Consider the following 27,683-nt stretch of genomic DNA (forward strand, 5'->3'; position numbering starts at 1 on the left):
TGCCTGATGCTGCTCCTGGCATACCCTCCTGCACTCTTCATTGAACCAGGGTTGATCTTTTGGCTTGATGGTAATGGTAGAGTGGGGAATATGCCGGGCCAAGAGGTTACAGATTGTGGTTGTGTACAATTCTGCTTCTGCTGATGGCCCACAGTGCCTCATGGATGCCCAGTTTTGTATTGCTAGATCTGTTCGAAATCTATCCCATTTAGCACGGTGATAGTGCCACACAACATGATGGACGGTATCCTCAATGTGAAGGCGGGACTTTGTCTCCACAAGGACTGTCCGGTGGTCACTCCTACCAATACTGTCATGGACAGAAGCATCTGCGGCAGGCAGATTGGTGAGGACAAGGTCAAGTATGTCTTTCTCTCGTGTTGGTTCCCCCACCACCTGCCACAGACCCAGTCTAGCAGATATGTCCTTTAGTACTCAGCCAGCTCGGTCAGTAGTGGTGCTACCAGCCACTCTTGGTGATGGACATTGAAGTCCCCACCCAGAGTACATTTTCTGCCCTTGCCACCCTCAGTGCTTCCTTCAAATGGTGTTCAACATGGAGGAGTACTGACTCATCAGCTGAGGGAGGACGGTAGGTGGTAATCACCTACCCATGTTTGACCTGATGCCATGAGACCTCATGGGGCCCAGAGTTGATGTTAACACTCCCTCCCTCCCTACTGTAGACCACTGTCCCGCCACCTCTGGGATAGTGATTGCAGTATCTGGGACATTGTCTGTAAGGTATGATTCCGTGAGTATGACTATGTCAGGATGTTGCTTGACTAGCCTGTGGGACAGCTTTCCCAACTTTGGCACAAGCCCCCAGATGTTAGTAAGGAGGACTTTGCAGGGTCGACAGGGCTGGGTTTGCCGTTGTCGTTTCCAGTGCCTAGGTCGATGCCGGGTGGTCTGTCCGGTTTCATTCCTTTTCATTGACTTCGTAGCGGTTAGGTACAACTGAGTGGCTTACTAGGTCATTTCAGAGGGCATGTAAGAGTTAACCACATTGCTGTGGGTCTGGAGTCACATGTAGGCCAGACCAGGTAAGGACAGCAGATTTCCTTCCCTGAAGGACATTAGTGAACCAGATGGGTTTTTACAACAATCGACAATGATGGCCATCATTAGACTAGCTTTTAATTCCAGATTTATTAATTAAATTCAAATTCCACCTTCTGCTGTGGTGGGATTTGAACCCATGTCTCCAGATCAATACCCTGGGTCTCTGGGTTACTAGTCCAGTGATAATATCACTACGCCACCGCCACCCCCCATGCTCACTTTCCAGCAGGGGCATCGATCAAGAGTGGGAAATTTACCTAACAGAGTTTCTGAGGTGAACCAGTGCATCAGCTGAGGTCATCTAACAGACCAGTCCCATGACCAAACCTTTCCAGTTCTGTATAGCTCAGTTAAACACGCATTGCAATAATCATCACCAAGGTATTTTCATACTACCTCATTTAGATTAACTTTCCTAGCAGCCTTCTAATTCCTTAAGCAATTTTTGTAGGATATATCTTACTAAAATTATTTTCCTAAAACGAGTAAAAGTACAAGAAAGCACAGCTGAATGTGTCGAATAATAAATTCCATTTCATCATTTCTGCTTGCAACTGAAGTAAATATTGAGTCATGAAATAGCTGATTACATTCCTGTGAAGTCCCTTGTGAAGTTTTATGTTGAAAATACTGTATGACTGCAAGTTATTGTTGAAATCATCAAAAGTTAACAGTTTCATGATTAATTTTAAAATGTTGGAGAGAATGTTGTGTAAATAAAAGGTAAACACTGTAAAATTTCCTGGCACAATGACATAGAATTTATTTTATTTCAAAGCCTAAAAGCTGATTCTTTAACACACTTGAAATGTTCCAAACATCTGTTAGCTCAAAAAAGAAATGATTGATCAGAGGAGCTGTGCCCTTTATTTGTTAGAATCCATGCCCCTTTGAGGGGCACTGCTATATTACTGCAGCAGAAATGAAATAGCATATAATTACAATATTTAAAGATTGAGATATAAAATAGTCCATCGATCTAATTCTACTTCCATGTACAAAAATTGTTTTTGCAGGTGTTATATAAAAGTGGGAAAAAAATCTTTCCGCACTCGGTGTGTTAACCAAATATACAAAAAAATCATTTTATACAGTGCAGCCTAGAAATTACCATTGGTACTTATCAGCGGGTAAACACTTCACATGGTCATATGACATTCCATTATCCACTATCTTGGCATTAACCCATTTAAGGCAGACAGGTTAACATTTAAGTGAAAATAGTGAATCTCATAAGGCAGTGTAATGTGTTTATTCACAAATAATGCCAATACTAATTTCTAGGCTTAAATCTTTTTTTCAGTCCTGCACAAAAGAGCTAAATTCTGTTTACATCTTTCACCAGTAGCACAGTGAGAATAAAAACAGCAGGTCAGTAAACTCAAAGGGAACATGGAAGGAGAAATACTTTAGATCATAGCATGGGAGAATGCACTGGAGGGAAACTCCACAATGTCTATTGACACCTGACATTCTTATGGCGGAATTCAAACAAAGTCTATTTACTCAGCAAACTGCGAAGCAAACAGAGTTTGTTTAAACGGTGTACTACAGCAGACAATCTACAGAGTCTATTTAAAAAGAGTTGCTACGAAACACAGCAAACAGAACTCATGACCAAAACTGCAGTCACTTCTCCAGAGGAAAGAACGGTGATTTTCGCCAGCAAAGTGCAGAGTGGAGGAGAGTTACATAATACATATTCATTATTTCTCCAGAAAATTGCAGTAGGGTAGTTCAGGTGGGCGGCAAATTATGTGCAGAAAATCAAACCAGCTCATTTACGCAGTGCAGTCTTCAGGCTTGATTAACAGGTGAATTACTTAATCATCTCCATTCCAGCTGGGAATAGTAGTGTGATTATATGCGGCCCACCTAAACTACCCTATTGTCATCTACTTATTAGCAATAGCATTAAACTTTCTCTATTGGTGTGCTTTATACTTTAACAAGAGACAGCTGGTCCAGCAGCAAGTACAAAAGCTGCTGGGGTGGGAGGGAGGGGCGAAACAGCACAACATACAATTGTGAGAAGTAATTGCCAGTTGAAAGAAACAAAACACCTTCTCACGCAAGTTTATAAAGTATTGGAAATTCAATCAAAAAGTCATCATGGACATCATTACTTCTGTAGCAAGCAGCTACAACAGTAAGAAGAAACTGGACTCACCAGAACCAGACTCTTGGGCTCGTCAGAAACCATCATGAGCAGCTCAACCATGCTCTATGTGTGCATTTAGCCATTCACACTGTACCAAACTCTAACAATGTGTTATAATTGACAGCAATTGCATTATAATTTTAAAAATTATTAATTATTTACTAAAGGATGTATTTTAAAAAGTTTTAAATTTAGCAAAATATTCGTAGTGGATGCAAAGATTAGGTGGCAAATTTATATTATTTTGCATTAGAGATTTTATGTAATTTGGTACTTTGATTTTCTGAGGCTATCGTACAGTCTTTCCTCTTACTGAGCAGTGCTCAGGAGGAGCAGAAGCTTTGACCTACATGCAATCAGGGCTTTTTGAGCACAATTCTTTCTGTGGTTATAATGTTTGTCCTTATCAGAATTAAGGGAGATTTTAATTTTTCAACTGTTAAGGTGCAGTAAACTTTATGTGTCACACACTGTAGACTTGCTGTCATGAGTCTGCCACTCTTTTAAATTAATCAACACTTTCATTTTGTTACTGAGGATGTTGCACTTTGATGGTGGTGTCATTTCTTTTGATAATAACAATGCCAGGTCAGCACTAATTCACAATACTTCAAAGGTATGCCTAATCTAGAAGAATTTCGGTCCATAACATTTAGAATTTCAAAAGTTTGTAAGTTCATGTTGCACTCCTGACATTTGAGCACACAATCTAGACTGACACTCCCATTGGAGTAATGAAGGAGTGCTGACTGCCAGAAGTGCCATCTTCTAAATGAGACATTAAACCGAGGCTCCATCTGCCGCCTTGGGTGGATGTAAAAGATCCCCGGCACTAATTTGAAGCAGAGTAGGGGAATTCTCCCTGGTATCCTGGCATATATTTACCCCTCAACCAACATCACAAGAACAGATTATCTAGTCATTGTCTCGTTGCTGTTTGATGGATCTTACTATGCCCAGATTGCTGCTGTGTTTTCCTACATTACGACAATGACTGCACTTTTAAAAAAAAAACTTCATTGGCTGTTAAGCACATCCTGAGGTTGTGAAAGGTACTATAAAAATGCAAGTTCTTTCAGATTTCTTTAATATTCCTGGGATTTCATATTTACAGAAAGGTGAGCAATCCAAGAGGAATTTTTAATCTGGATTTATTACTAATATCACTATGGTGTAGACTTTTATGAAACTAATTTGGTGCAAGAAAAGAAGAAGACAAGATTCTGCAGTGTGGTGACCTGTGCCATAATTCTATAGGCTTTTAATAATTATTCTTAAAAATATAAAAATTTATTTCTCAAATGCATTTTATTTTTACATGTCACTGAGCACTTTTATGTTTTATATTTTCAGATCTAAATTCAAAAACATGTAATTAACAAGAGAGATTACACCCTGGCAGTTCCTGTTTGCTTTTCACAAGTTCTGTGGAACTTTATCCATGGAAGAATAAGGACTATGCGCCCCAATATTCTATTTATTCTCAGTTGCTATTGGGTTAGGGTTTGCAATTGCTGTAGGCCAGTCATAGGTGATATCTCTTGTGTTTAGAATACTAGAAGGATGAGCGTGGGATAGCAGACGGCCAAGTTTCAAAGGGTAAAATGGCTCTTTCATGTCCTCGATAGTTCTCGTGACATCAGTTTTATTTTCAATCAGTTTCAAGGTTTGAGAAACGCCAGCAGTGCCCACAGAATAAAAAGAACATCAGTGCCCCTTCCAGAGGTGTTTATTGCTAAAGCGAAACTGTTTTTAAATGTAACATTTGAACTTTTTACATGACTAATTTACCCATTGCTTGTGGTTCCGTGAACATGTAAGGTCTTTTGTGTATCCTGCTGTCTTAATCCAGGAGCTGTACATAGTTTGAAGGGAAGTAGCCAGTAGCTCCATTGATAACGCCTTCATACCATCCATTTTCATTCTTGGTGATGACATAGATGACTTCTCCCTCTTGAAAAGTCAAATCGTCGTCATTTCTTTTATCGTAAGTGTACAGTGCAACAGCTAAGGGGGAAGAGCACACAGATCTAAGCATTGACTGATATGAAGTACAGATACTGCAATACTGACCAAATGTAGCGTGAAGCAGAAGTGTCTGAGCAGGAACATCTTTATAGGAACCACTAATACAGGTATCACTATGCCTTTGTAATTTCTTGCCTGAAACAGATCTGCATTCCCTTCATAATGGGCTGCTCTGCACCAGAGACAGGTATGTTATTGGCACATGATGCAGGTCAACCAGGTATGCAAGACAGTTGAAGATAGGTTTTAAGACCAAATTTAAACTTATAAAGCCGATTCAGAAAAAGAAAGTAATGAAGTGTGGCATAACAAATGGGAAAACATAAACCAAAATGGAAGATATTTTCTGAAAAGATTTTAAATTGATGTACATTTTTGATGAATACCAATGAAGAATAGAAGGTGAAAAGGGATATGAAGAGAGGAAGAACAAATAAATAGAAAAGAAGACAGAAAGTAAGCTGAGAGAAAAAGAGCTACAGGGTTGAGGATGAGAGCCCAGTGAAGCAATTTGTCACATTACTGAACCAGTTCAAAAACGTATTTTATGGGCCTGCTTTCAGTTGTAAAATTCCATTTATTCGATTGTGCCTCTCAAACCAATACCTTTTAAAGCATTTTATCTCATCCTTATTAGCAGTAATATGAGCTGAAAGTGCTATACAACTAAAATTGAAGTCAGTTGCACAAAGTGATGATCTACATTACAAGTCAACAACAAAATCATTTTATTTTTCAAAGTCATGCAGTTGGTACAACTCCTATAACATAGTGCCAATGTTCAGGAAAAAAAGAAATGAATTCCATAAAAGCTAACAGCTAAAGTCTTACCAGTACCTTTCTCAATGTAGTTGGCTGGTATCCATTGAAGGTCATCTAAGTAGTCTATAGGAGGCGGTGGCGGTGGAGATAATTCATCAAGATCAAGCATATAGTCAGGAGGAGGAGGTGGAGGTGGACAGTCAATCACTGAAAGAGCAGAATAAGCTTAAAATCAGAACTGTGGAACAACTGATGAAAAGCATAAGCATCACAAAAGATAAGTATCACAACAATTAAACCAAACCATACAGAACAACACAGACTATTATGCAAGCAAGTCTATAGTTCCATAGGTTCTAAGCCTCAGCTTCAGAATTGTACCCCTATGCTTTTAGTTACATCGAGGGGCAATTTTAAGTTTAAGTGATACTGTAGACTGGATGATATTGAATCAGTCAGCCATTATGGACTGCCCAATTTTCCTTTCCATTTACGTGGTGTATAATGGGCAACTAGTTCAATATTGCCCATTTTACATACACCCAAAGGTTAAATTACCCCATCCTCTTCACTCTCCTATTTGCATCATTTTAGACATCCATAGTGGTAACTCAGTAACATAATACAAATATCATTTCAAAATAGTCAAATGCATTCCTAGGATTTATAGTATAACTAATCAGCAATATATAATCCAACAGTACAATTATATATTTTTTTTAATGCTCATGAGGAATGAAGAGCAAATCTGTGCAGTTGGCCAAAAGCTCTGCAACTGCCTATGCTCAGAGCCTGCGGAGACAACATAGGCAGGTGTGCCAGGGCCTGTAGATACAGATGATGGCAGGTGCAGCCTGTCCAGCATCAGTGCCAGCTGATCTTCCGGAATGCCTTCTTTTTACTCCTTCCTCTTCAGGCATGAAAACATTTGAGAAAGAAACCAACGTTTACCAAAAAATGGCTGTTTTTTAAAAATGTTATTTTATTTAGAGATACAGCACTGAAACAGGCCCTTCGGCCCACCAAGTCTGTGCTGACCAACAACCACCCATTTATACTAATCCTACATTAATCCCATATTCTCTACCACATCCCCACCATTCTCCTACCACCTACCTACACTAGGGGCAATTTTTAATGGCCAATTTACCTATCAACCTGCAAGTCTTTGGAGGTGGGAGGAAACTGGAGCACCCGGCGAAAACCCACGCAGACACAGGGAGAACTTGCAAACTCCACACAGGCAGTACCCAGAATTGAACCCGGGTCGCTGGAGCTGTGAGGCTGCGGTGCTAACCACTGCGCCACTGTGCCGCCCGTAAGGTAATATATCTTTAAGAGCCTCTTCCCCAAAAAGTAATAATATTGCCAGTCTTCAACACCCAGTTTCAATGTCGGCCTTAACACTGGTTGGAATTTCTACCGAAGTCTCAGAAAAGGAGACCTACAGAGCAATGTCCTCATGCTTGCATGTGCCACACACAAGTAATGAAGCCCTTGCACATTCTATATGAGAGCTATTACTGCTTCCAAGGATGGGGAGTGGGAAATGGAAGGGTGATTGCTATAAGCCGAATCTCGCAAGTTAGGTGTGCCCATTTTTCCCAGGCTACCCTGCACTGTCACTGGTAGACCCATTCCGACTGTGGAGGTTGATGTCAGATGTCCTTACAGCAGATGGCACAGCTTTTCAAAAGCTTCTGCGCTGACTCGGAGCCTGCGAAGGCTGGTTACTGGAAGCTAGCAAGGTTTTTTTTATTCATTCATGAGATGTGAGCGTTGCTGGCAAGTCCAACATTAGTTGCACATTCCTAATTGCCCTTGAGAAGATGTTGGTGAGCCATCTTCTTGAATCCCTGCAGTCCATGTGGTGTAGGTACACCCACAGTGCTGTTGGGAAGGGAGTTCCAGGTTTTTGATCCAGCCTCAGTGAAGGAATGGTGATTTAGTTCCAAGTCAAGATGGTGTGTGGCTTGGAGGGGAAAAGTCCCACGATTACTCTTATACAGTTACTAATTGATGTGGCTAGGCCTTTAATACAATACAGTTTTGTTGCCAGTTCATATGCAACTTGAAGTAGAGAAATGTAACATTAAAGAATTTTACAATGCTAACAAAAAAAAATGTGGTTTTAAAATACAGCTGAATTACAATAGGCCAAATTTTACATTTGCTGTTAGCACTGTCATGTCCGGTAAAGACATATATTCCTACTTTTAAGATACAAACTTCATTAAATGTGGACTTTGCCCACTTTTTTAAAGGAAAAGTCTATTTCAATGTGCTGCAAGATGACCACCGAAGGTCTGATGATGTCAGCCTGTGTATTGAAACTGTCTTACTGTCCTGAAAGGATAAAAGGATACATTCCAGACTAAGCGGTGTCAATTACACCCATCCTGAAACAATCAAGAGACATTTCTGAATTGAATGGGTTCTTCCGAAACAAAGAAGGTGTGAAGTAAAGCCTGGCTACCCGACCTGAACCCGACTACATGTACTGCAGGAATAGCCTGCTGCTGGAACAGATGAAGGAGATTTGGGTCGGGTCAGGCGCAAAAAAAAAATTAGAGGGCTCAGGTTTGGATTGGCTGTGGTCAGGTCGGCCCGGGTGGGGTTTTAATTTTATTCACGAGCCAGGATTTAATGTGAAGTAGCCACATCATAACAAGATTATATTGACATGGATAGAGAACTGGTTGGCAGACAGGAAACAAAGAGTAGGAATAAACGGGTCTTTTTCCGAGTTGCAGGCAGTGACTAGTGAGGTACCGCAGGGATCAGTAGTGGACCCCAGCTATTCACAATATATATTAATGATATAGATGAGGGAATTAAATGTAATATATCCAAGTTTGCAGACGACACAAAGCTGGGTGGGAGTGTGAGCTGTGAGGAGAATGCATAGAAGCTCCAATGTGATTTGGACAGGTTGAGTAAGTGGGCAAATACATGGCAGATGCAGTATAATGTGGATAAATGTGAGGTTATCCACTTTGGTGGCAAAAACAGAAAGGCAGATTAATATCTGAATGGCAACAGATTGGGAAAGGGGGAGGTGCAGCGAGACCTGTGTGTCCTTGTGCACCAGTCGCTGAAAGTAAGCATGCAGGTGCAGCAAGCAGTTAAGAAGGCAAATGGTATGTTAACCTTCAATGTGAGAGGATTTGAGTACAAGAGCAAAGATGTCTTGTTGCAATTATACAAGGCCTTGGTGAGACCACATCTGGAGTATTGTGTGCAGTTTTGGTCTCCTTATCTGTGGAAGGATGTTCTTGCTTTGGAGGAAGTGCAGCGAAGGTTCACCAGACTGATTCCTGGGATGGCAGGACTGACGTATGAAGAGAGATTGGGTCGATTAGGCTTGTATTCACGAGAGTTTAGAAGAATAGGAGGGGATCTTCATAAGAACATAAGAAATAAGAAATAGGAGCAGGAGTAGGCCATTCAGCCCCTCAAGCCTGCCCTGCCATTCAATAAGATTATGACTGATCTATCTCAGGCCTCAACTCCTCTTTCGGGCCTGCACCGCCTAACCCTCGACTCCCCGAGATTTCAAAAATCTATCTACCTCTTCCTTAAATACATTTAGTGACCTAGCCTCCACAACTCTCTGAGGCAGAGAATTCCAGAGATTCACCACCCTTTGAGAGAAGAAATTCCTTTGCATCTCAGTTTTAGACGTGTGCCCCCTTATTCTGTAACTATGTCTCCGAGTTCAAGATTCCCCGACTAGTGGAAACATCTTCTCAACATCTACCCTGTCAAACTCCCTTAAAATCTGACATGTTTCTATAAGATCACCTCTCATTCTTCTAAACTCCAATGAATAAAGGCCTAACCTGTTTAGCCGTTCTTGATAAGACAACCCTTTCATCCCATGAATCAGCCCAGTGAACCTTTTCTGAACTGCCTCCAATGCTAGTATATCCTTCTTTAAATACGGGGACCAAAACTGTACACAGTACTCCAGGTGTGGCCTCACCAACACCCTATACAGTTGTAACAAGATTTCCCTATTTCTGAACGCTAGCCCCCTAGCAATAAATGCCAAAATTCCATTTGCCTTCCTAATTACTTGCTGCACCTGCATGCTAACTTTTTGTGTTTCATGCACAAGAACACCCAGATTATTCCGTACTACAGTATTTTGTAGTCTTTCTCCATCTAAATAATAATCTGCCTTTTTATTCTTCCTACCAAAGTGGATTACCTCACACTTTCCCACATTGAACACCATCTGCCAAGTTTTTGCCCACTCACAACCTATATATATCCCTTTGCAGATTCTTTGTGTCCTCATCATAACATGCCTTCCCACCTATTTTTGTATCATCAGCAAATTTGGATACACTATACTCTGCCCCTTTCTCCATGTCATTGATATAGATAGTAAATAGTTGAGACCCTAGGACCAATCGTTGTGGCACCCCACTAGTTATGGTTTTCCAACCTGAAAAAGACCCATTGATCCCGACTCTCTGCTTTTTGTGTGTTAGCCAATCTTCAATCCATGCCAACACATTACCCCCAATACCCTGAGCTCTTATTTTGTGCAATAACCTTTTATGTGGCACCTTATCAAACACCTGCTGAAAATCCAAATACGCTACATCTACTGGTTCCCCTTTATCCACTCTGCTTGTTATATCCTCAAAGAACTTGAACAAATTTGTCAAAACATGATTTCCCTTTCATAAAACCATGTTGACTCTGTTTGATTGCATTATGTTTTTTCTAAATGTCCTGCTATTTCTTCCTTAATAATGGACTCTAGCATTTTCCCAATGACTGATTTTAAGCTAAATGGTCTGTAGTTTCCTGCTTTCTGTCTCCCTCCTTTCTTGAATAGGGGCGTCACATTAGCGGTTTTCCAATCTGCTGGTACCCTACCAGAGTCCAGAGAGTTTTGGTATATTATGACCAATGCCTCCACTATCTCTGCAGCCACTTCTTTTAAAACCCTTGGATGTAGGCCATCAGGTCCTGGCGACTTATCTGCCTTTGGTTCCATCAGTTTGTCCAGCACCTTTTCCCTCGTGATTGAGATTGTCACAAGTTCCTCCCTCCCATTTACACCTTGTTCATCTATTACTGTTGAGATGTTTATAGTGTCCTCCACCATGAAGACCAATGCAAAATATTGGTTTAAATTATCTGCCATTACCCTGTTCCCTGTTATTAATTCCCCAGTTTCATCCTCTTACTTTAGCTACTCTCTTCCTTTTAATATACCCATAGAAGCTTTTACTGTTTGTTTTTATATTTCTTGCCAATTTACTCTCATAATCAATTTTCTCCCTCTTTATTAGTTTTTTAATCATCTGCTGCCGGTTTCTAAAAAAATTCCCAATCCTCTGGCCTACCACTCATTTATGCCGCATTGTACGCCTTTGTTTTTGATTTGATACTCTCCTTAACTTCCTTTGTTATCCACGGGTGGTTCATCATTCTCTTCGAGTCCTTCCTTCTGATTGGAATAAATGTGTTATGAAATATATGCTTAAAAGTCTACCACTGCTCATCTACTGACTTCCCCTGTAGTCTATCGTCCCAGCTCGCTTTCGACAACTCTTTCTTCATACCTTTGTAATTGCCCTTGTTTAAGTTGAAGACACTGGTTTGAAACCCGAGTTGCTCACCCTCAAACTGAATTTGAAATTCTACCATGTTATGATCGCTTCCCCCTAAAGGATCCTTAACTACGAGATCTCTTATTAATCCTACCTCATTACACATCTCATAGAAACCTACAATATTCTAACAGGACTGGACAGACTAGATGCAGGAAGGATGTTCCCAATGGCAGGGGAGTCCAGGATCAGGGGTCACAGTCTAAGGATAAGGAATAAGCCATTTAGGACTGAGATGAGGAGGGATTTCTTCACCCAGAAAGTGGTGTACCTGTGGATTTCTCTACCACAGAAAGCAATTGAGGCCAAATCATTAAATATATTCAAGAAAGAGTTAGATATAGTTTTTAGGGCTAAAGGGATCAAGGGATACGGAGAGAAAGTGGGAACAGGGTACTGTGTTTGGATGATCAGCCATGATCATGTTAAATGGCGGTGCAGGCTCGAGGGGCCGAATGGCCTACTCCTGCTCCTATTTTTCTATGTTTTCTATGTTTCAGACATCAATGGATGGCTATGGATTCCACATCTGGTCCATTGTGTGGTCACCCCAGGGGAGAGGGGCATGTGTCAGGTACCAGAAATGCTAATATGATGAATTATGACCTTAAAAGGTAATCTTCTAGAGAGAGAGAGATCGCAGCAACCTCACAGAAGGTTCTGATGAAAGGTCACAGACCTGAAGCATTGGTTCTGCTTCTCTCTCTCTCCACGGATGCTGCCGGACCTGCTGAGTGTTTCCAGCACTTGCTGTTTTTATCATCACAGAAGGCAGTCCAGGCAAGGAGCTGGGGAAAGATTCAGCCTCAACAAGAAAAAGCTCTGTTGCTAATTCTATACCTTTGAGTATTATAATAAAAAAAATTCTATGCTGCAGTAAAGAACTGAAATAAAATCTTTCACTATCTGTTTACTTGGCAAGTAAAGCACTTAAGGGCTAACTCATCATTTTAAACAAAATACAACCGTGGTCAGTTGGGAGGTAAACAGTGGGAACCACCCACACCCCTTACTATCTGTCCATAACAGCACAATGTGAATCTAATGTATTTAAGTAAATTAATTTGTACAGCTCTGTTGTATCTCCATCTAAATATTAAAGCATAGCACAAGAATTGTTTTACTTTTGGTGTTTTATTCCCAGTAGTATTGTACTCAGCAAATATGCAGGAATGTGAGTCCATAATTTATGAAGTATTATAATAAAAACAAATCAAAACACCGTTCAAGATGCGTCTCCTTCAGGAACAACAAATCATCCTAATTTAAAAGGTATCATTTTAGGAGACAACGCTGATCACACAGGCCTTTTACCTCTAGGAATTGGGTGTGAATTCAACTCAGACTGAGCAGCTAAATAATTCTTCTTTCTCAGCTGGTTGAAAGAATTGAGTTTTTTTACAGTCTCAACCTAATCACTAATGGGTCCAGGGATGGTGACCTTTCAACTAGTTGATTCACACACTGCTAATTAAATATAAAAACCTAGCACTGTTACCAAAAAAAATATTTTTATGACATTGATAAAAATTATTTCTACAACTTAAAAAGATATGAGAATCAAATAAAACCCAGTATATCCATATGTACAAGCATGCAAGTGCAGAAGGTAGAAACTTACTGCTCTCCTGAAAGCGGGCAACAAAGCCAGTCAGGGGGATCTGTGGAATAAACTGCAATAAAGGGGGAAGGGTAGGTGCTGGGGAGCAGTCTAAGGAAGTGGTAGAGATACATAGAAGCTTTTGTAAGTCATTAGCACAAATGAATAAGATTAAATTGCACAAAGCGGAATTCTAAAATTCACATAGACGAAGGAATCTTACTTGAGAGTGGAGAGGATAGTGACACCCCATTTACAAGCGGTTGCAGGAAAGCAGGAGAGCTTGCAGAGTGCCTGCATCTGAGGCTTGCAGAAGATGTTACACTATGGCCATGCCGAGGGCCCGGCCACATAAAATGGTATTGACAGCCTGAAGCAGAGCTAGCTGCATTAAAGATCAAGAAGGAGAGGAAATAAGTCCACCGCTCTCCATTGACAGAATAACAGTGTTTTCAGCTGGCTTTCTAGCACACTATGTTGGTCCCATTCAATGCAATATTCTCTTAACAAGCTAACAGAGTGTTCATTTACTGGTTTCATCCCACCCATCTTGATATCCATGTTTTCATTCTGCTTTTGTATGGGTCGCACAGAGGTGCCTCCGAGTTGGTATTCTAATGTGCTATGCCATAAACTTGCAAGTTGTAGCTCTCGGTGCTTCTGCTTGGTGAGTTCCGCCGAAACTTGGTTACTCTATAGACACTGTTTGCTGAGTAAATAGACTTTGCTGAGTAATTAGGCTGTTTGCTTTGAGTCCTGCTGCAAGTGCTGCCCCACCACCATCTCACTGGCTGACACAGTGGTGTCAATGGACACACTGTACTCTATTATGGATGCAACAGATGGTGGCAGCTGCTTCTCTCCATAGGGGGAGAGAAGACCAGGAATGAATCACCATGGTTCCCTTTATCTATCATTAACTATTGGTCACAGAAATCAAGAGCTGATTTCTTGCCAATTGCCTTTCCTGTCCTGCAGATAGTGTAGGTGGAAGAAATCAGACAGAAGTACAAACTAACTTTCGCTTAAAAAGAATGGCTTTCCCTAGACCACCTTTGGAAGTAATGTGAATGATCATTTAGTAATCGAGGTGTTAAATGTTACACAACTTGTCTAATCTACAGAGACCATGGGGTAGATTTTGAACTTGCCGCCCGGATGTAAAACTGCCGTTGTGGATCAGTACCCATTGTACAAACAGCCTGATTCCATATGAAGTCAATGGACATGAAAATATTGTGGTTTCTATAACAGGCGGCAACAAGGTGAAAATCTAAGCCGTATATCACGGAGATGGAGAAACACACAGACGCCCCAGTGGAATTCAATTGCGTGCATCAATTGATTTTATTTTTAAGTAAAGCAACATTTCTCTACGTCTCAAAAATATGTTACTGAGCTTTCAAAATTCTAACTGAACTGTCAGAAATTTCCAACTACATTTTACCAGAAAAGTAAAAAACTGGAAGCTGAATGGAAATTCCAATGAACAAAAGTTTTAAAAATGTCACATTTGCGACTTTTATTAAATCCAGTGAATACAAAAGTAAACCAGCTTAACTCTCACCTGATGAAAGGGGGTCAAGCATTAATGGAGGAGGAGGAGGGAGACAGACCTCATTGGAAACATCAGGAGGAGGAGGAGGAGCAGGTGGAGGCAGTAGCATTGGAGGCGGTGGTGGTGAGTCTGGGAGTCTATTTCCTTCTGCAAAGTGTACACACAATAAGTACAGTTAATCTCAATGAGTGGTGACTGGATGAATTCATTTTTATTTTACTGAACAGAAACATTTTCCATTGAGACCTAATATACTTAAGTCACAATACTATATCGAGACCCAAATCTTAAACACAAGAATCCTGGCTTTATGTTAAGAGATATCGTAGCATTCAAATACAAAGCATGTTAGTCTGAAAATCCTCTCTGCACTATTTTTGCAGTACTTTTAATATTTTCCGATAGTATAAAATGGTTGATATCAGATCAGTTACACCTTTCCCGATTTTCCTCTCCATTGGCTGTTTAGTACTATTGCCAAAAGTTAAAATTACCCCACTACATCATTTATTTTGAGCAGATTAAATTCAAAATTAGCAAACACAGAAGTTTCAAACAGGCACATAAAGCATTTGTATGATAATATCCCACAGTATAATTTCAGGATACAAGACTTCTAATTGGACAACGCACATGGGAAGCTTTGCTCGATTGTGTTTGTTTTTGCAGTTCATTTTCCACACGCTCCCCATCCCCAACCTGACCCTCAGACCCACTTACTTGAGGAAAGTTGGCACTCTAGCAGCGGCTCAATTTTTCTCCATTCTTCACCAGTGGGCTGTTACGCCATGCCGGTTCAATTGCAACGAATTCTGGGGCACAATTGAGAACTTCGGACCTCACCATTCTGGCACAGGGTATTTACTCTGCCTCCTCCTCCTATCTCCCCCTGGACCATGACCACTCCACCACCATTTCCCAGACTGTCACTGACCTCTTCTCCTCTGGAGATCTTGCCTCCACTGCCTCCGAAACCCCAAACCCCACAGCCCACTTCTATCTCCTTCTCAAGGTCCACAAATAGGACTAACATGGTAGGCCGATCATTTCAGCCTATTCTTTCCCTATAGAACTGATATCTTCCTATCTCAACTTTATTTTATTCTCTCCTTAATTGTCCAGTCTCTTCCAACATACATCCACCACTTTAACAGTTTCCAGTTTCTTGGCCCTAACCATCTCCTTTTCACCATGGACGTCCAATATCTCTACACCTCCTTCATCCACCAGGATGGTGTGAGGGCTCTCCACTTTTCCCTTGAACAGAGCCCCCAACCAGTCCCCAACCACCACCACCCTCCTCTGCCTAGATGAACTTGCTTTCATATTGAACTTCTCCTTTGACTCCCTCACTTACTCCAGATAAAACGTGTTGCTGTGGGAACCCATATGGATCATAGTTATGTCAGTCTTTTCATGGGAGATGTGGAAGATTCTTTGTTCCAGTGCTACTCTTCCCTTCCTCACTTCTTTTTCCAGTACATTGCTGACTGTATCAGTGCCATTTCCTTCTCTCATCCCGAACTGGAATATTTAATCAACTTTGCTTCCAATTTCACCTTTCTATTGCCTTCACAAGGTCCATCTCTGACTCAACCCTTCCCTTCCTCAACTTATTTATCTCCATTTATGGTATAGTCTATCAACCAATATTCATTATAAGCCCATTGACTCCCACAGCTACCTTGACTACACTTTCTCCCACCCCTCTTCCTGTAAGGACTCTATTTCATGCTCCCAGTTTCTCCATCTACGTTGCATCTGTTCTGATGATGCCACCTTCCATACCAGTAATTCTGATATGTCTTCCTTTTTCCTCAATTGAGAATTCCCCTCAACCATGGTTGACAGTGTCTGCAACAGTTTCCATTCCATTTCCCACATTTCTGCCCTCACCACTTCCCTTCCTTTTCAAAATCATAATTGTGTTTCCCTTGCCCTCAGTTTCCACAGTTTCCAACCACCAGTATCCTCCTCCAGTGTGATGCCAACATCAAACACATCTTTCCCTCCCCTCCTTTCAGCATTCCAAAGGAGCCGTTCCCTCCACAACAGCCTAGTGCACTCTTCAATCGCCCCCAACAACCCTCCCCTTCTCACAGCACCTTCCTGTGCAAGTACAGGAGATGTAACATCTTCCCTTTTAACTCCTTTTTTCCCTCTGTCCAGGGTCCCAAACATTCCTCCAAGGTGAAACAGTGCCAGATTGTGATTTGCAACCTGAATTCCAAATTGCAGAACAGGTCACATTATTACAGTCCAATGCATGCCCTTCCATTGTTTTCATTGGGATTCTATTCAAATGTTCATACACATACTAACACTGACCTGGTTCAAATGCCACTGAAGGTGGTGGTGGTGGTGGTGGCGGCGGCATAGACACAGGTACAGTCACAGGCATCACCATGTTCCCAGCTCCAAAGCTGTTCCTGTTTCTACCCGTATCACTGCTTCCAAACAGCAATAAAAAGGAAAGCATCAAGGAGAAGTCAGTGATGTTTTGTTTAGTGCATGAATATATCACAATTGTATTTTTGATAAACTTACCTAAACATCTGAGGCCCATCTACTGGTGGAGAGTTTGTCACAGGACTGCTATATGCATTTGGGACAACAGGAGGCTGAACAGGTCTGGCTGCCTTAGCACTTCTTCTGAAAATTGTCAAAACAAAGTTTCTTTAATAGTGAGCATGAGCTATAAAAGAGGTTAAGAATGAAGTGGTGCAGTGGGCCAGAGTCTGACCTTTCACCTCAGGAATCAAAGTTTAATTCCAGTCTAGACTGAATGTTCTTTGTATGCTAATTGGCTAGATCCTATGAGTTTGCAAAGATTCAAATCAGTTAATAGTGGGCACGGGCTGACAACATCAAATTCATGGCTTCACTCTCAGGGCCCACAGAATGACTGGGAATTCGAAACTCTAAGATTTAGGGCAAATACATCTTTTTGAATCACATTAGAGTTTTACACTGTGAGTAGCAGTGTTATACGTGACCGGGAAGGATTCTTGATGCTGCCTGGAGTGAGAAAATTCCTAGCCCTTAAAGTATTGTTGCTCACTTTGGTGATCACACAATCTAAAAGTTAATGACACAGAATGGAATTTACTTGTCGTTAACAGTATTTCAACATTTGATCAAAAGAGGGTCTTAATTCTATGAACAAGTTTGCTTGTCGAATCATGAAACAGCACAGAAGGAGACCATTTGGTCCATCATGCCTGTGCTGGCTCTTTAAAGAGCTATGTGATTAATCCCTCCCCCCAGCTCTGTCTCAAACCTCTGCATTTTTTTTCCTTTTCAAGCATTTATCCACTTTCTTTTTGAAAGTTACAACTGAATCTGCTTCCACCTGCCTTTCAGAAAGTGCATTCCAGATTATACCATCTCACTACATTAAAAAAAAACCTCATCTCCCCTCTGGTTCTTTTGCCAATTATTTTAAATCTATGTCCAATGGTTTCCGACTCACCACAAGTGGAAACAGTTTTCCCTTATTTACTCTATCAAAACCCCTCATCATTTTGAACACCAAATCTCCCCTTCGCCTACTCTGCTCTAAAGAGAACAATCCCAGCTTTTCCAGTCCCTCCTCTGCCTTTTCTCCAAGGTTATTAGTGCAGTATTTTTGTCATGTTTCTGTTTTGTATTTATGTCATTATTTAAAATAATTTGGGCTGGCTTTTCCTCCACTACGCAGCCCAAAATCAGGCAGAACAACAGTGGAGGAAAGACAATAGAATCTTAGAATGGTTACAACACAGAAGGAGGTCCGTTGTGTCCATGCCAGCGGTCTGTAAGAGTTACTCAGCCAGTCCCATTCCCCTGCCTTTTCCCTGTAACCCTGCAAATTTTTTCTCTTCAGTTCATTATCCAGTTCCCTTTTGAAATCCACAATCAAACCTGCCTCCACCACAGTCTCAGGCAGTGCATTCCAGATCCTAACCACGCGCTGAGTAAAAAGTTGCACCTCATGTCGCTGTCACTTCTATTGCCAATTGCCCGCAATCAGTGTCCTCTGGTTCTCGACCCCTCCACCAATGAGAACAGTTTCTCCCTATCTACTCTGTCCAAACCCCTCATGATGTTGAACACCTCTATCAAATCTCCTCTCAACCTTCCCTTCTCTAAAGAGAACAGCCCCAGCTTCGCCAATTTATCCTAACTGAAGTCTCTCATCCTAGATCCCTGCCCTAAAACCAGTGGCTGAAATTTGCTTTCCCTGTAGAGAATTTAGCCAGCTGGCCATTTAATGCCCTGTTACATTTAAAGGATGTGGTAGGGGGTCAAGTTAATGAAACCAGTTGATTTCCCTGCCTTCCCACAACAGTACCACCAATCCCAGGTAATAGTAGAGGACAGTGGCAGTACATCCTGGGCAACACTCGGAAGTCTGCTGGCAGAGGAACCCTCTCTTCTGCCTCCATATTTGCGTCAATAGCTGCAACAGCCCATTATATGCATTTTCAGCCCACCAACATGATCTACTACTGCTCAATTAAGAGGATTCTGTGAACAGGATTCAACATCGAGAAAGCAGATCCCTCATTTTTCCCACAGCTTAACTCTCCTGAATGTTCTTCTCCAACTACCGGCAAGTATGTCAGTCTATAATTTACACTTACCCTAAAGTTCCCTGTGATGATCCAGTTGAACTAGCTGACATACTTGTGTGTCCATACCTTCGTGACAAAGTTCCAACCCTTACGGCATGATTACTAACTTCCTACAAAGCAGAAGAGAAAAGCAAATATGTAGCTCAGAGTAAGGATCTCAAGCTTACCACCCTCTTCAAACATCTTTACTATATTAAAACCTTATGGGAGTTAAATTAATTAGCCACCGAAATTGGACATAGGGATCACAATGCACAATTAACTCATGCCAATTCAGTGGAATGCAGGCTGTCACAAATTCATGCTGCCTGCTAATTACAATGATTTCTGCTTGCAGCCAGAAGTACCCACTCCTACCATCCACAAGCTCTATTTCTCCACTTCCCAAATGGATGTAGGTTTTTCTATTCAACCATAAATATTTTTTTTTTAAATCAAATTATTCTGTCAAATAAGGACAGAATGTAAAACTTCAAGTTTGCAACTGCATTGAATCTGTGTGTCCTGGTCAATTATACCCAACCCTCCAACCTCATTTCACCCAATGACATGGTCTTGACTACCTGTGAGCAATGTCATAGGAGATGGATTATTTTACACTTATTTATCCCAAATATCTGTTAATAGAAGTTTAATTTTCTAAGTTCCACATAAATTATTTTCATTTATATAAAAACATCATTGGGGTTGAAGATGAGTGTATTGGAGGTAAGAATATCCTATGGGACTCACATAAAACTTACTTTACATGTTTAATGGACATTTATTTCTTTCTGATTTAAGATGGATTGCACTCAACTAAACAACTGATTTGTGCTTTAACAAGTAAATCAGTGAAAATTTAAAGTCAAAAACTTTTAATTGGGAAGGAAAGTGCTGGAGGCTCTGATAATTGGAGATGAGACCACTTTTCCACAGTAAAAAAAGGAATAACGTATATCCAGTCCTATCCTGCCTTAACTTGTAAGGTTAATTTCTGAATCTTAGTAAATTAAAGTCATAAAATATGATTAGGATCTCTCTAAACATGCGATCAATTGCTTGTAGATTCCTATGACATAGTATTTGGAGAAATGGGGAAGACCAGTGAAATTTGAATTCAGTAGATGATTTGAAGAAAAGAATCAGGTATGAAGAAAGATTATGGCCCGGATTTTCCTCGGATCTTCTCCGCTCTGCCGACATAACTTGTAAGTACACACGAGGACAGGATTTCCGCTGCATTCCTGACAAAGATATGATGATGGAGCGGGAATAGAGATGAGGAAATTCCAGACCTATATGTCATATGTCTTACCCATGTTTATGATTATCACTCAGATTCACTCCAAAACTGAAATTTTCACTGTCACTGGTAGTTTTAATACAACATTTGAGTATACAGGTGACATTCCTGCTATATCTGGAAGATATATGAAATTACAGAATTGATGTTCTTCTATGTTAAATCACCTTCCCTAATTATCATTGCTGGCAAAGCTCCAAATATCCAAGCAAATTATAGCTGGTTTGAAAAAGATCATGTTCTTCTCAGCCTTCTTAGTCCAGTAGGCAGTTCTTTATTTTCTGCTAGATGTGCTAAATTTTACAGAAAAACTCAGTTTTTGGGCTAACATATCATTCATATCTTTGATTGAAGTGCTAGCCATAATTATACAAGCCTCACTAAATACAGACTGTGCAAAACCACCTTTGTGGGGTAGAGGGAGCATTTCTGCTGTTTACCATTTGCTGCCAAATCATAATCATATTCTTCATTTTAATGCTTATGATTTTGCCGTACACAGTAAAACAGAAAATGAGCTGAAAATGTTAAATAAAAACTGTTTAATTTGCTGTATAAATGAGTTCTGCCTCATTGTCTTAATTCAACATTGCTTCATTGAAATTATCTGATAATTCTATTTTTAAGCACTCAATTCCCATTTTTGCTCTGTTAGTTATATTGCTTGATTCAAGTTATTGGACAATTCATATTTGTTGTGCAAAACATGACTTTGAATTATTAGGAGTGCACTGTGGTCCCTGCTCTTAATTCTAGGCTAGATATCCATCCTCTTTTTGTTTAGGTATTTAATATATGCCCTGTCAAAATCTACTATTAATTTTTATGGAGTGCAATAACCCACATAAGAATTTCAGGCAGATGTTTACGTTAATAATACTATCCTGAATTACTTTTCTTACCTTGACTCCATGACCAGTATCATCTAGGATTGTATAAACAATGGGTTTCCTGGTGTACTTTTCTCGCTGCACAGGGTTTGCTGGAGGTATGATTTTGGCAATCCTGGATGTGGTTTTAGGAACAGCAAATGCTCCAATCTCTCGCCGAGCCACTTTCTCCTTATGCATCTCCATTTTCTAAGGAAATCAAATAGAAAAAAAAAATAAAGAGCTAAATAAATGATGCTTTACCTGTGCTGGTGAGTGAGAACCATTGCACCTAAGTGTTAAAGATACCTAACTGTCTAATTATGTGGACAAAGGGTTCCAGGTTCAATTTAGCTGATATCTGATGCAGTAAGATTTGGAGAAATGGAGGGAGAAATCCCTGCTCCTGCTCACTATCCAGTGTTATGTTATGTCCTGTATGGTCTTATGGCCTGCCCTCAAAGCTTACCATGAAATGTAATTACATAGGTGAGGTGCTGGAGGGTTGCTAGCATCTGGTGAAGTTTAGTCCATCAAGAGTCTGCAGAGGAGGGAAAACTGGATAATGAAATAAACTCAAGTGGCAGAAAGGACGTTTGAGGACTCGTCTACTGAGGTAGTCTGGGCCGAGGTTAGAAACAGGAGAGGTGAGGTCACCCTGTTGGGAGTTTTCTATAGACCTCCAAATAGTTCCAGAGATGCAGAGGAAAGGATAGCAAAGATGATTCTTGACAGGAGCGAGAGTAACAGGGTAGTGGTTATGGGGGACTTTAACTTTCCAAATATTGACTGGAAATACTATAGTTCGAGTACTTTAGATGGGTCTGTTTTTGTCCAGTGTGTGCAGGAGGGTTTTCTGACACAGTATGTAGACAGGCCAACCAGGGGCGATGCCACATTGGATTTGGAACTGGGTAATGAACCCGGCCAGGTGTTAGATTTAGAAGTTGGTGAGCACTTTGGTGATAATGATCACAATTTGGTTAGGTTTACCTTAGCGATGGGCAGGGACAGGCATATACAGCAGGGCAAGAATTATAGCTGGGGGAAAGGAAATTATGATGCGATTAGGCAAGATTTAGGATGCGTAGGATGGGGAAGGAAACTGCAGGGGATGGGCACAATCGAAATGTGGAGCTTATTCAAGGAGCAGCTAATGCGTGTCCTTGATAAGTATGTACCTGTCAGGCAGGGAGGAAGTTGTCGAGCGAGGGAGCCGTGGTTTACTAAAGAAGTTGAAGAGCTTGTCAAGAGGAAGAAGAAGGCTTATGTTAGGATGAGACGTGAAGGCTCAGTTAGGGCGCTTGAGAGTTACAAGCTAGCCAGGAAGGATCTAAAGGGAGAGATAAGAAGAGCAAGGAGAGGACACGAGAAGTCATTGGCAGATAGGATCAAAGAAAACCCTAAGGCTTTCAATAGGTATATCAGGAATAAAAGAATGACTAGAGATAGGTTAGGGCCAATCAAGGATAGTAGTGGGAAGTTGTGTGTGGAATCGGAGGAGATAGGGGAAGTGTTAAATGAATATTTTTCGTCAGTATTTACAGTGGAGAAAGAAAATGTTGTCGAGGAAAATACTGAGATACAGACTACTAGGCTAGATGGGATTGAGGTTCACAAGAAGGAGGTGTTAGCAATTTTGGAAAGTGTGAAAATAGATAAGTCCCCTGGGCCAGATGGGATTTATCCTAGGATTCTCTGGGAAGCCAGGGAGGAGATTGCAGTGCCTTTGTCCTTGATTTTTATGTCGTCATTGTCGACAGGAATAGTGCCGGAAGACTGGAGGATAGCAAATGTTGTCCCCTTGTTCAAGAAGGGGAGTAGAGACAGCCCTGGTAATTATAGACCTGTGAGCCTTACTTCGGTTGTGGGTAAAATGTTGGAAAAGATTATAAGAGATAGGATTTATAATCATCTTGAAAAGAATAAGTTCATTAGAGATAGTCAGCACGGTTTTGTGAAGGGTAGGTTGTGCCTCACAAACCTTATTGAGTTTTTTGACAAGGTGACCAAACAGGTGGATGAGGGTAAAGCCGTGGATGTGGTCTATATGGATTTCAGTAATGCGTTTGATAAAGTTCCCCACGGTAGGCTATTGCAGAAAATACAGAAGTATGGGATTGAAGGTGAATTAGTGCTTTGGATCAGAAATTGGCTAGCTGAAAGAAGACAGAGGGTGGTGGTTGATGGTAAATGTTCATCCTGGAGTATAGTTTCTAGTGGTGTACCGCAAGGATCTGTTTTGGGGCCACTGCTGTTTGTCATTTTTATAAATGACCTGGATGAGGGTGTAGAAGGGTGGGTTAGTAAATTTGCGGATGACACGAAGGTCGGTGGAGTTGTGGATAGTGCCGAAGGATGTTGTAGGTTACAGAGGGACATAGATAGGCTGCAGAGCTGGGCTGAGAGATGGCAAATGGAGTTTAATGCGGAGAAGTGTGAGGTGATTCACTTCGGAAGGAGTAACAGGATTGCAGAATACTGGGCTAATGGGAAGATTCTTGGTAGTGTAGATGAGCAGAGAGATCTTGGTGTCCAGGTACATAAATCCCTGAAAGTTGCCACCCAGGTTAATAGAGCTGTTAAGAAGGCATATGGTGTGTTAGCTTTTATTAGTAGGGGGATCGAGTTTAGGAGCCACGAGGTCATGCTGCAGCTGTACAGAACTCTGGTGCGGCTGCACCTGGAGTATTGCGTGCAGTTCTGGTCACCGCATTATAGGAAGGATGTGGAAGCTTTGGAAAAGGTGCAGAGGAGATTTACTAGGATGTTGCCTGGTATGGAGGGAAGGTCTTACGAGGAAAGGCTGAGGGACTTGAGGTTGTTTTCGTTAGAGAGAAGGAGGAGAAGAGGTGACTTAATTGAGACATATAAGATAATCAGAGGGTTGGACAGGGTGGATAGTGAGAGCCTTTTTCCTCGGATGGTGATGGCAAACACGAGGGGACATAGCTTTAAGTTGAGGGGTGATAGATATAGGACAGATGTCAGAGGTAGTTTCTTTACACAGAGAGTAGTAGGGGCGTGGAACGCCCTGCCTGCAACAGTAGTAGACTCGCCAACTTTAAGGGCATTTGAGTGGTCATTGGATAGACATATGGATGAAAATGGTATAGTGTAGGTCAGATGGTTTGACAGGTCGGCGCAACATCAAGGGCTGAAGGGCCTGTACTGCGCTGTAATGTTCTATGTTCTAACGTTCTATGTTCTATGGTGACGAGATACAATGATTTGCCCCATGAAAAAGATGTCCAGGCCTACTGTCCCTGGGACATATTGGGAGGAATTTTGACTTTTGTAACTATCCAGGAGCAGGGGCAAGGGCCAGTAAAGCATGGGAAACTCAGACGTCAGGATTTCCCTGCACTGTGTGACATCACCGACAGGTTCCCTGTCCGGAAACCAGCCTGAGCTTAGCTTCCAGTCAGGCAGGCAGCAGCCCAGAGGAGGCTGCAGGATCAAGTAGGTCTGTGCCCTGACCGCTAGGGAAGAGGGGAGGGTGTTTGTGGATGGGGTGCTCCAATCCTCCAGCCCCGGAGAAGGGTTGGGATCAGAGGCCTGGGGGCAGAGGGCTGCGATGGGAGACCTTGAAGGGCAAATCAGAGGCCTCCTGGGGGGAAGTTTGGGGGGAAATTGGAAGGATTGGGGATGTCCAATCACAGAAGGCTGGCCAGGCAGGCTGGAAGGTCACTTACATCCTGATCCAGCAGTCCCTTCACTAGCTGTCAGAACTCCATGGCCTGGGAAACATGCCTGTCCATGGTTAAGTTTCAAATGGCAAATAAAAATGAGACACACAGCCTCATTATAATATTGAAAATGCCAACACGTCTCCTGGAAGCGAGTTGGTGGCCTGTTTCCCAGTCCACGCTCTGTTCAAACCCAAAGTGGGTGAGTTGGAGGGAGGTTGGAGTCAGGACTCAGACTCAAGGCTACAGACTAAGTGCTGGAAATTGGGATTAGAATAGTTAGGTGCTTGATGGCCGGCACAGACACGATGGGCCGAAGGACCTGTTTCTGTGTTATCTAACTCTATGACTCTATGACTTATGACATTTTAGCAGCCCACTACCCAACCCAAACCCACTCAATTTTGGGGTTAAAATTCCCCCAATTACATTTATCCTATGGGTAGAAAGCAACAGGTCTTAATGAGATAATAACCTCCATGGCCATCAAAATATGAGTTCGGTTAACATCGTTTATATTATTTTTATCCCCAAATTTCTCCCATCACCTCATTTCCTGAAGGCATTAACCTTTTGCTGGCATATGTTCCAATGTCAATGGCCATCTTTTCATCTCTCATCCAAGTGACCATTAGTGGGATAGGTTTCCCTCTGTAATGCAGGGGCACTGAAGCCAATTTGAGCCCCTGTGCTACCACCGTGACAGAGATAAACTAACTCAGTCAAGATTGGGATCAAACTTGGAAACTTCCTGGTTGGTATAGCTCAGGTGCTCACTGGATAAACTTTCTGCAACAATGGGCAATGGAGGGGGAGGGGAGTTAATATATTTTAACTGTTGAAATTGTAATCAACTTTATCATTTAGGTATCTGTTAAAATGGATACCTCTTCCAGTCTTCACACGAATGCTAATATATGTTGTATCTTTAATGTAGGGCTGGATTTTAAGAGCCCGCTGCGGCTCTTGGAGGCGGGCTCAAAAAATGGCAGCCCACACATGCAGGCTGCATGTCGCAGATCCACTGCAATCTCCTGTGCGGCGGCGGCTCATTTAAATAGCTGGGGCGGGCTATCCAACGCCAGTAATGGCATCAGCTACCTGTGCGCAGGCACTGGGGACATTTTTAAAGATACGCCCCGACCAAAATAAAATTCTAATGTCTCTTTCCCACTCCCCAATAACAATTACTTTAACTATTTGCCCTCCCCCCCAAAACACTTACCTTTTAAATCTGACCTTCCCACCCCCAGACTGCACAAAGTTTAAAGCTCACCCCTTCCCACAATCCCCTACATTCATTACGTTTATTTTTACCCCGTCCCTCCCCCCACACTGGAAATCTTAAGTCCTCCTCCCACCCCATCAGTGTCATGCCGGCCTCCCCCAGACGGGGAATTAAAGGCGCAGGAGTGACGGCCGCCGCACTGAGGAACGTGGCGGGCTCGGAAGATTGCGGTTAAGTTCATTTATTCGTGTCATTGGTTTAAATGTTGAAATTGACTTCCCGTCACCCAGTGGAGCCTCACGGCTGTCAGGAGGATCAGGCGGGACTCTCCCAGTTTCGGCCTCCATGGGTGGGCCTCTGCCGGAACCATTTTGCAGCCCCCTCCCCAAACCCGCCACGGAGTCCGACTTCGCGGGTTTGGTAAAATCCAGCCAATAGTGTCTAAAGGTTATTACGATTGGTTTAAAAAATGCAGCAGCTATGGAAAATAGAAGGCCTGAGTTAAAGTGAATATGTGATCGCCTGGGGTGCAAAAATCCACAGTGGCCTGCCAAATGTAACTTGTGGGTAACCAAATTACTGAGTAAACAAGTCGATCCAAAAAAATAGTTATAGATTTCACGTTTTTGGATCATAAAAGCAGCTGCTCTGTCTGCTATTTGTAGACAATATATTTATCCTCTTACATGTTCAATATAAAGTGCACCATTTTATTTACTGTGCCACTGACAAGGCACTTTACCAGGAATCGCCTACAAGCTACCTAGATTGGCAATGAGCTGTTTTGAAGAGGGTGTCATCGTACCCAATGTTTGTCACGGGGTAGATGTTGACTCTGTGTTATAGTGTAAAACGGGGAAAGTCCATGGAAATAAAAATCTGTCGAGCTGTAAAATGGGCTGTCGACCCATTATTACTCATTTTACGCAATCACATATAGTCTATATCTACTCTACAGTGTTTAAACTTTTGCTTCACACTGCTGATGCTGTGTGGCATCATTATGTCATCTGTGAACATTGCAATAATTCCGTTTGAAAAATCTTCAATTAAAAAACAGTGGAAATAATTACTGTCTGAATTAATTTACTTAACGGTTCCATTGAAAGATGGTAAAACAGCACATGAAACATTTCCTCTTGATCATTAAGTTTACTGTGAAGCCGCTTCATGGGAACAAACCTGCTTC

At 41.7% G+C, this 27,683-nt stretch overlaps 1 protein-coding gene across 4 annotated transcripts in view; it reads right to left on the minus strand.

Moving 5' to 3' along the window:
• Positions 1 to 1,803: 1,803 nt before the first annotated feature.
• LOC137348117 (abl interactor 1-like) overlaps positions 1,804 to 27,683 on the minus strand; it is a 51,779-nt gene continuing 25,899 nt past the window's right edge. For 2 of the 4 annotated variants that reach the window (XM_068013347.1, XM_068013345.1), the window contains 7 exons: positions 21,611 to 21,787; positions 19,433 to 19,533; positions 17,355 to 17,459; positions 17,136 to 17,254; positions 14,817 to 14,954; positions 6,092 to 6,223; positions 1,804 to 5,233 (listed from right to left, as the gene is read on the minus strand). In XM_068013347.1, the coding sequence (XP_067869448.1) occupies positions 5,070 to 5,233; positions 6,092 to 6,223; positions 14,817 to 14,954; positions 17,136 to 17,254; positions 17,355 to 17,459; positions 19,433 to 19,533; positions 21,611 to 21,787 (936 nt within the window). In that variant the 3' untranslated portion in view covers positions 1,804 to 5,069. Of the gene's footprint in view, positions 5,234 to 6,091; positions 6,224 to 14,816; positions 14,955 to 17,135; positions 17,258 to 17,354; positions 17,460 to 19,432; positions 19,534 to 21,610; positions 21,788 to 27,683 lie in introns of all 4 variants that reach the window. The other 2 variants (XM_068013346.1, XM_068013344.1) reach the window with 1 other exon arrangement.

Source organism: Heterodontus francisci, chromosome 33 (genome assembly GCF_036365525.1).
Source record: "Heterodontus francisci isolate sHetFra1 chromosome 33, sHetFra1.hap1, whole genome shotgun sequence".
In the NCBI taxonomy this organism is placed as follows: domain Eukaryota; kingdom Metazoa; phylum Chordata; class Chondrichthyes; order Heterodontiformes; family Heterodontidae; genus Heterodontus; species Heterodontus francisci.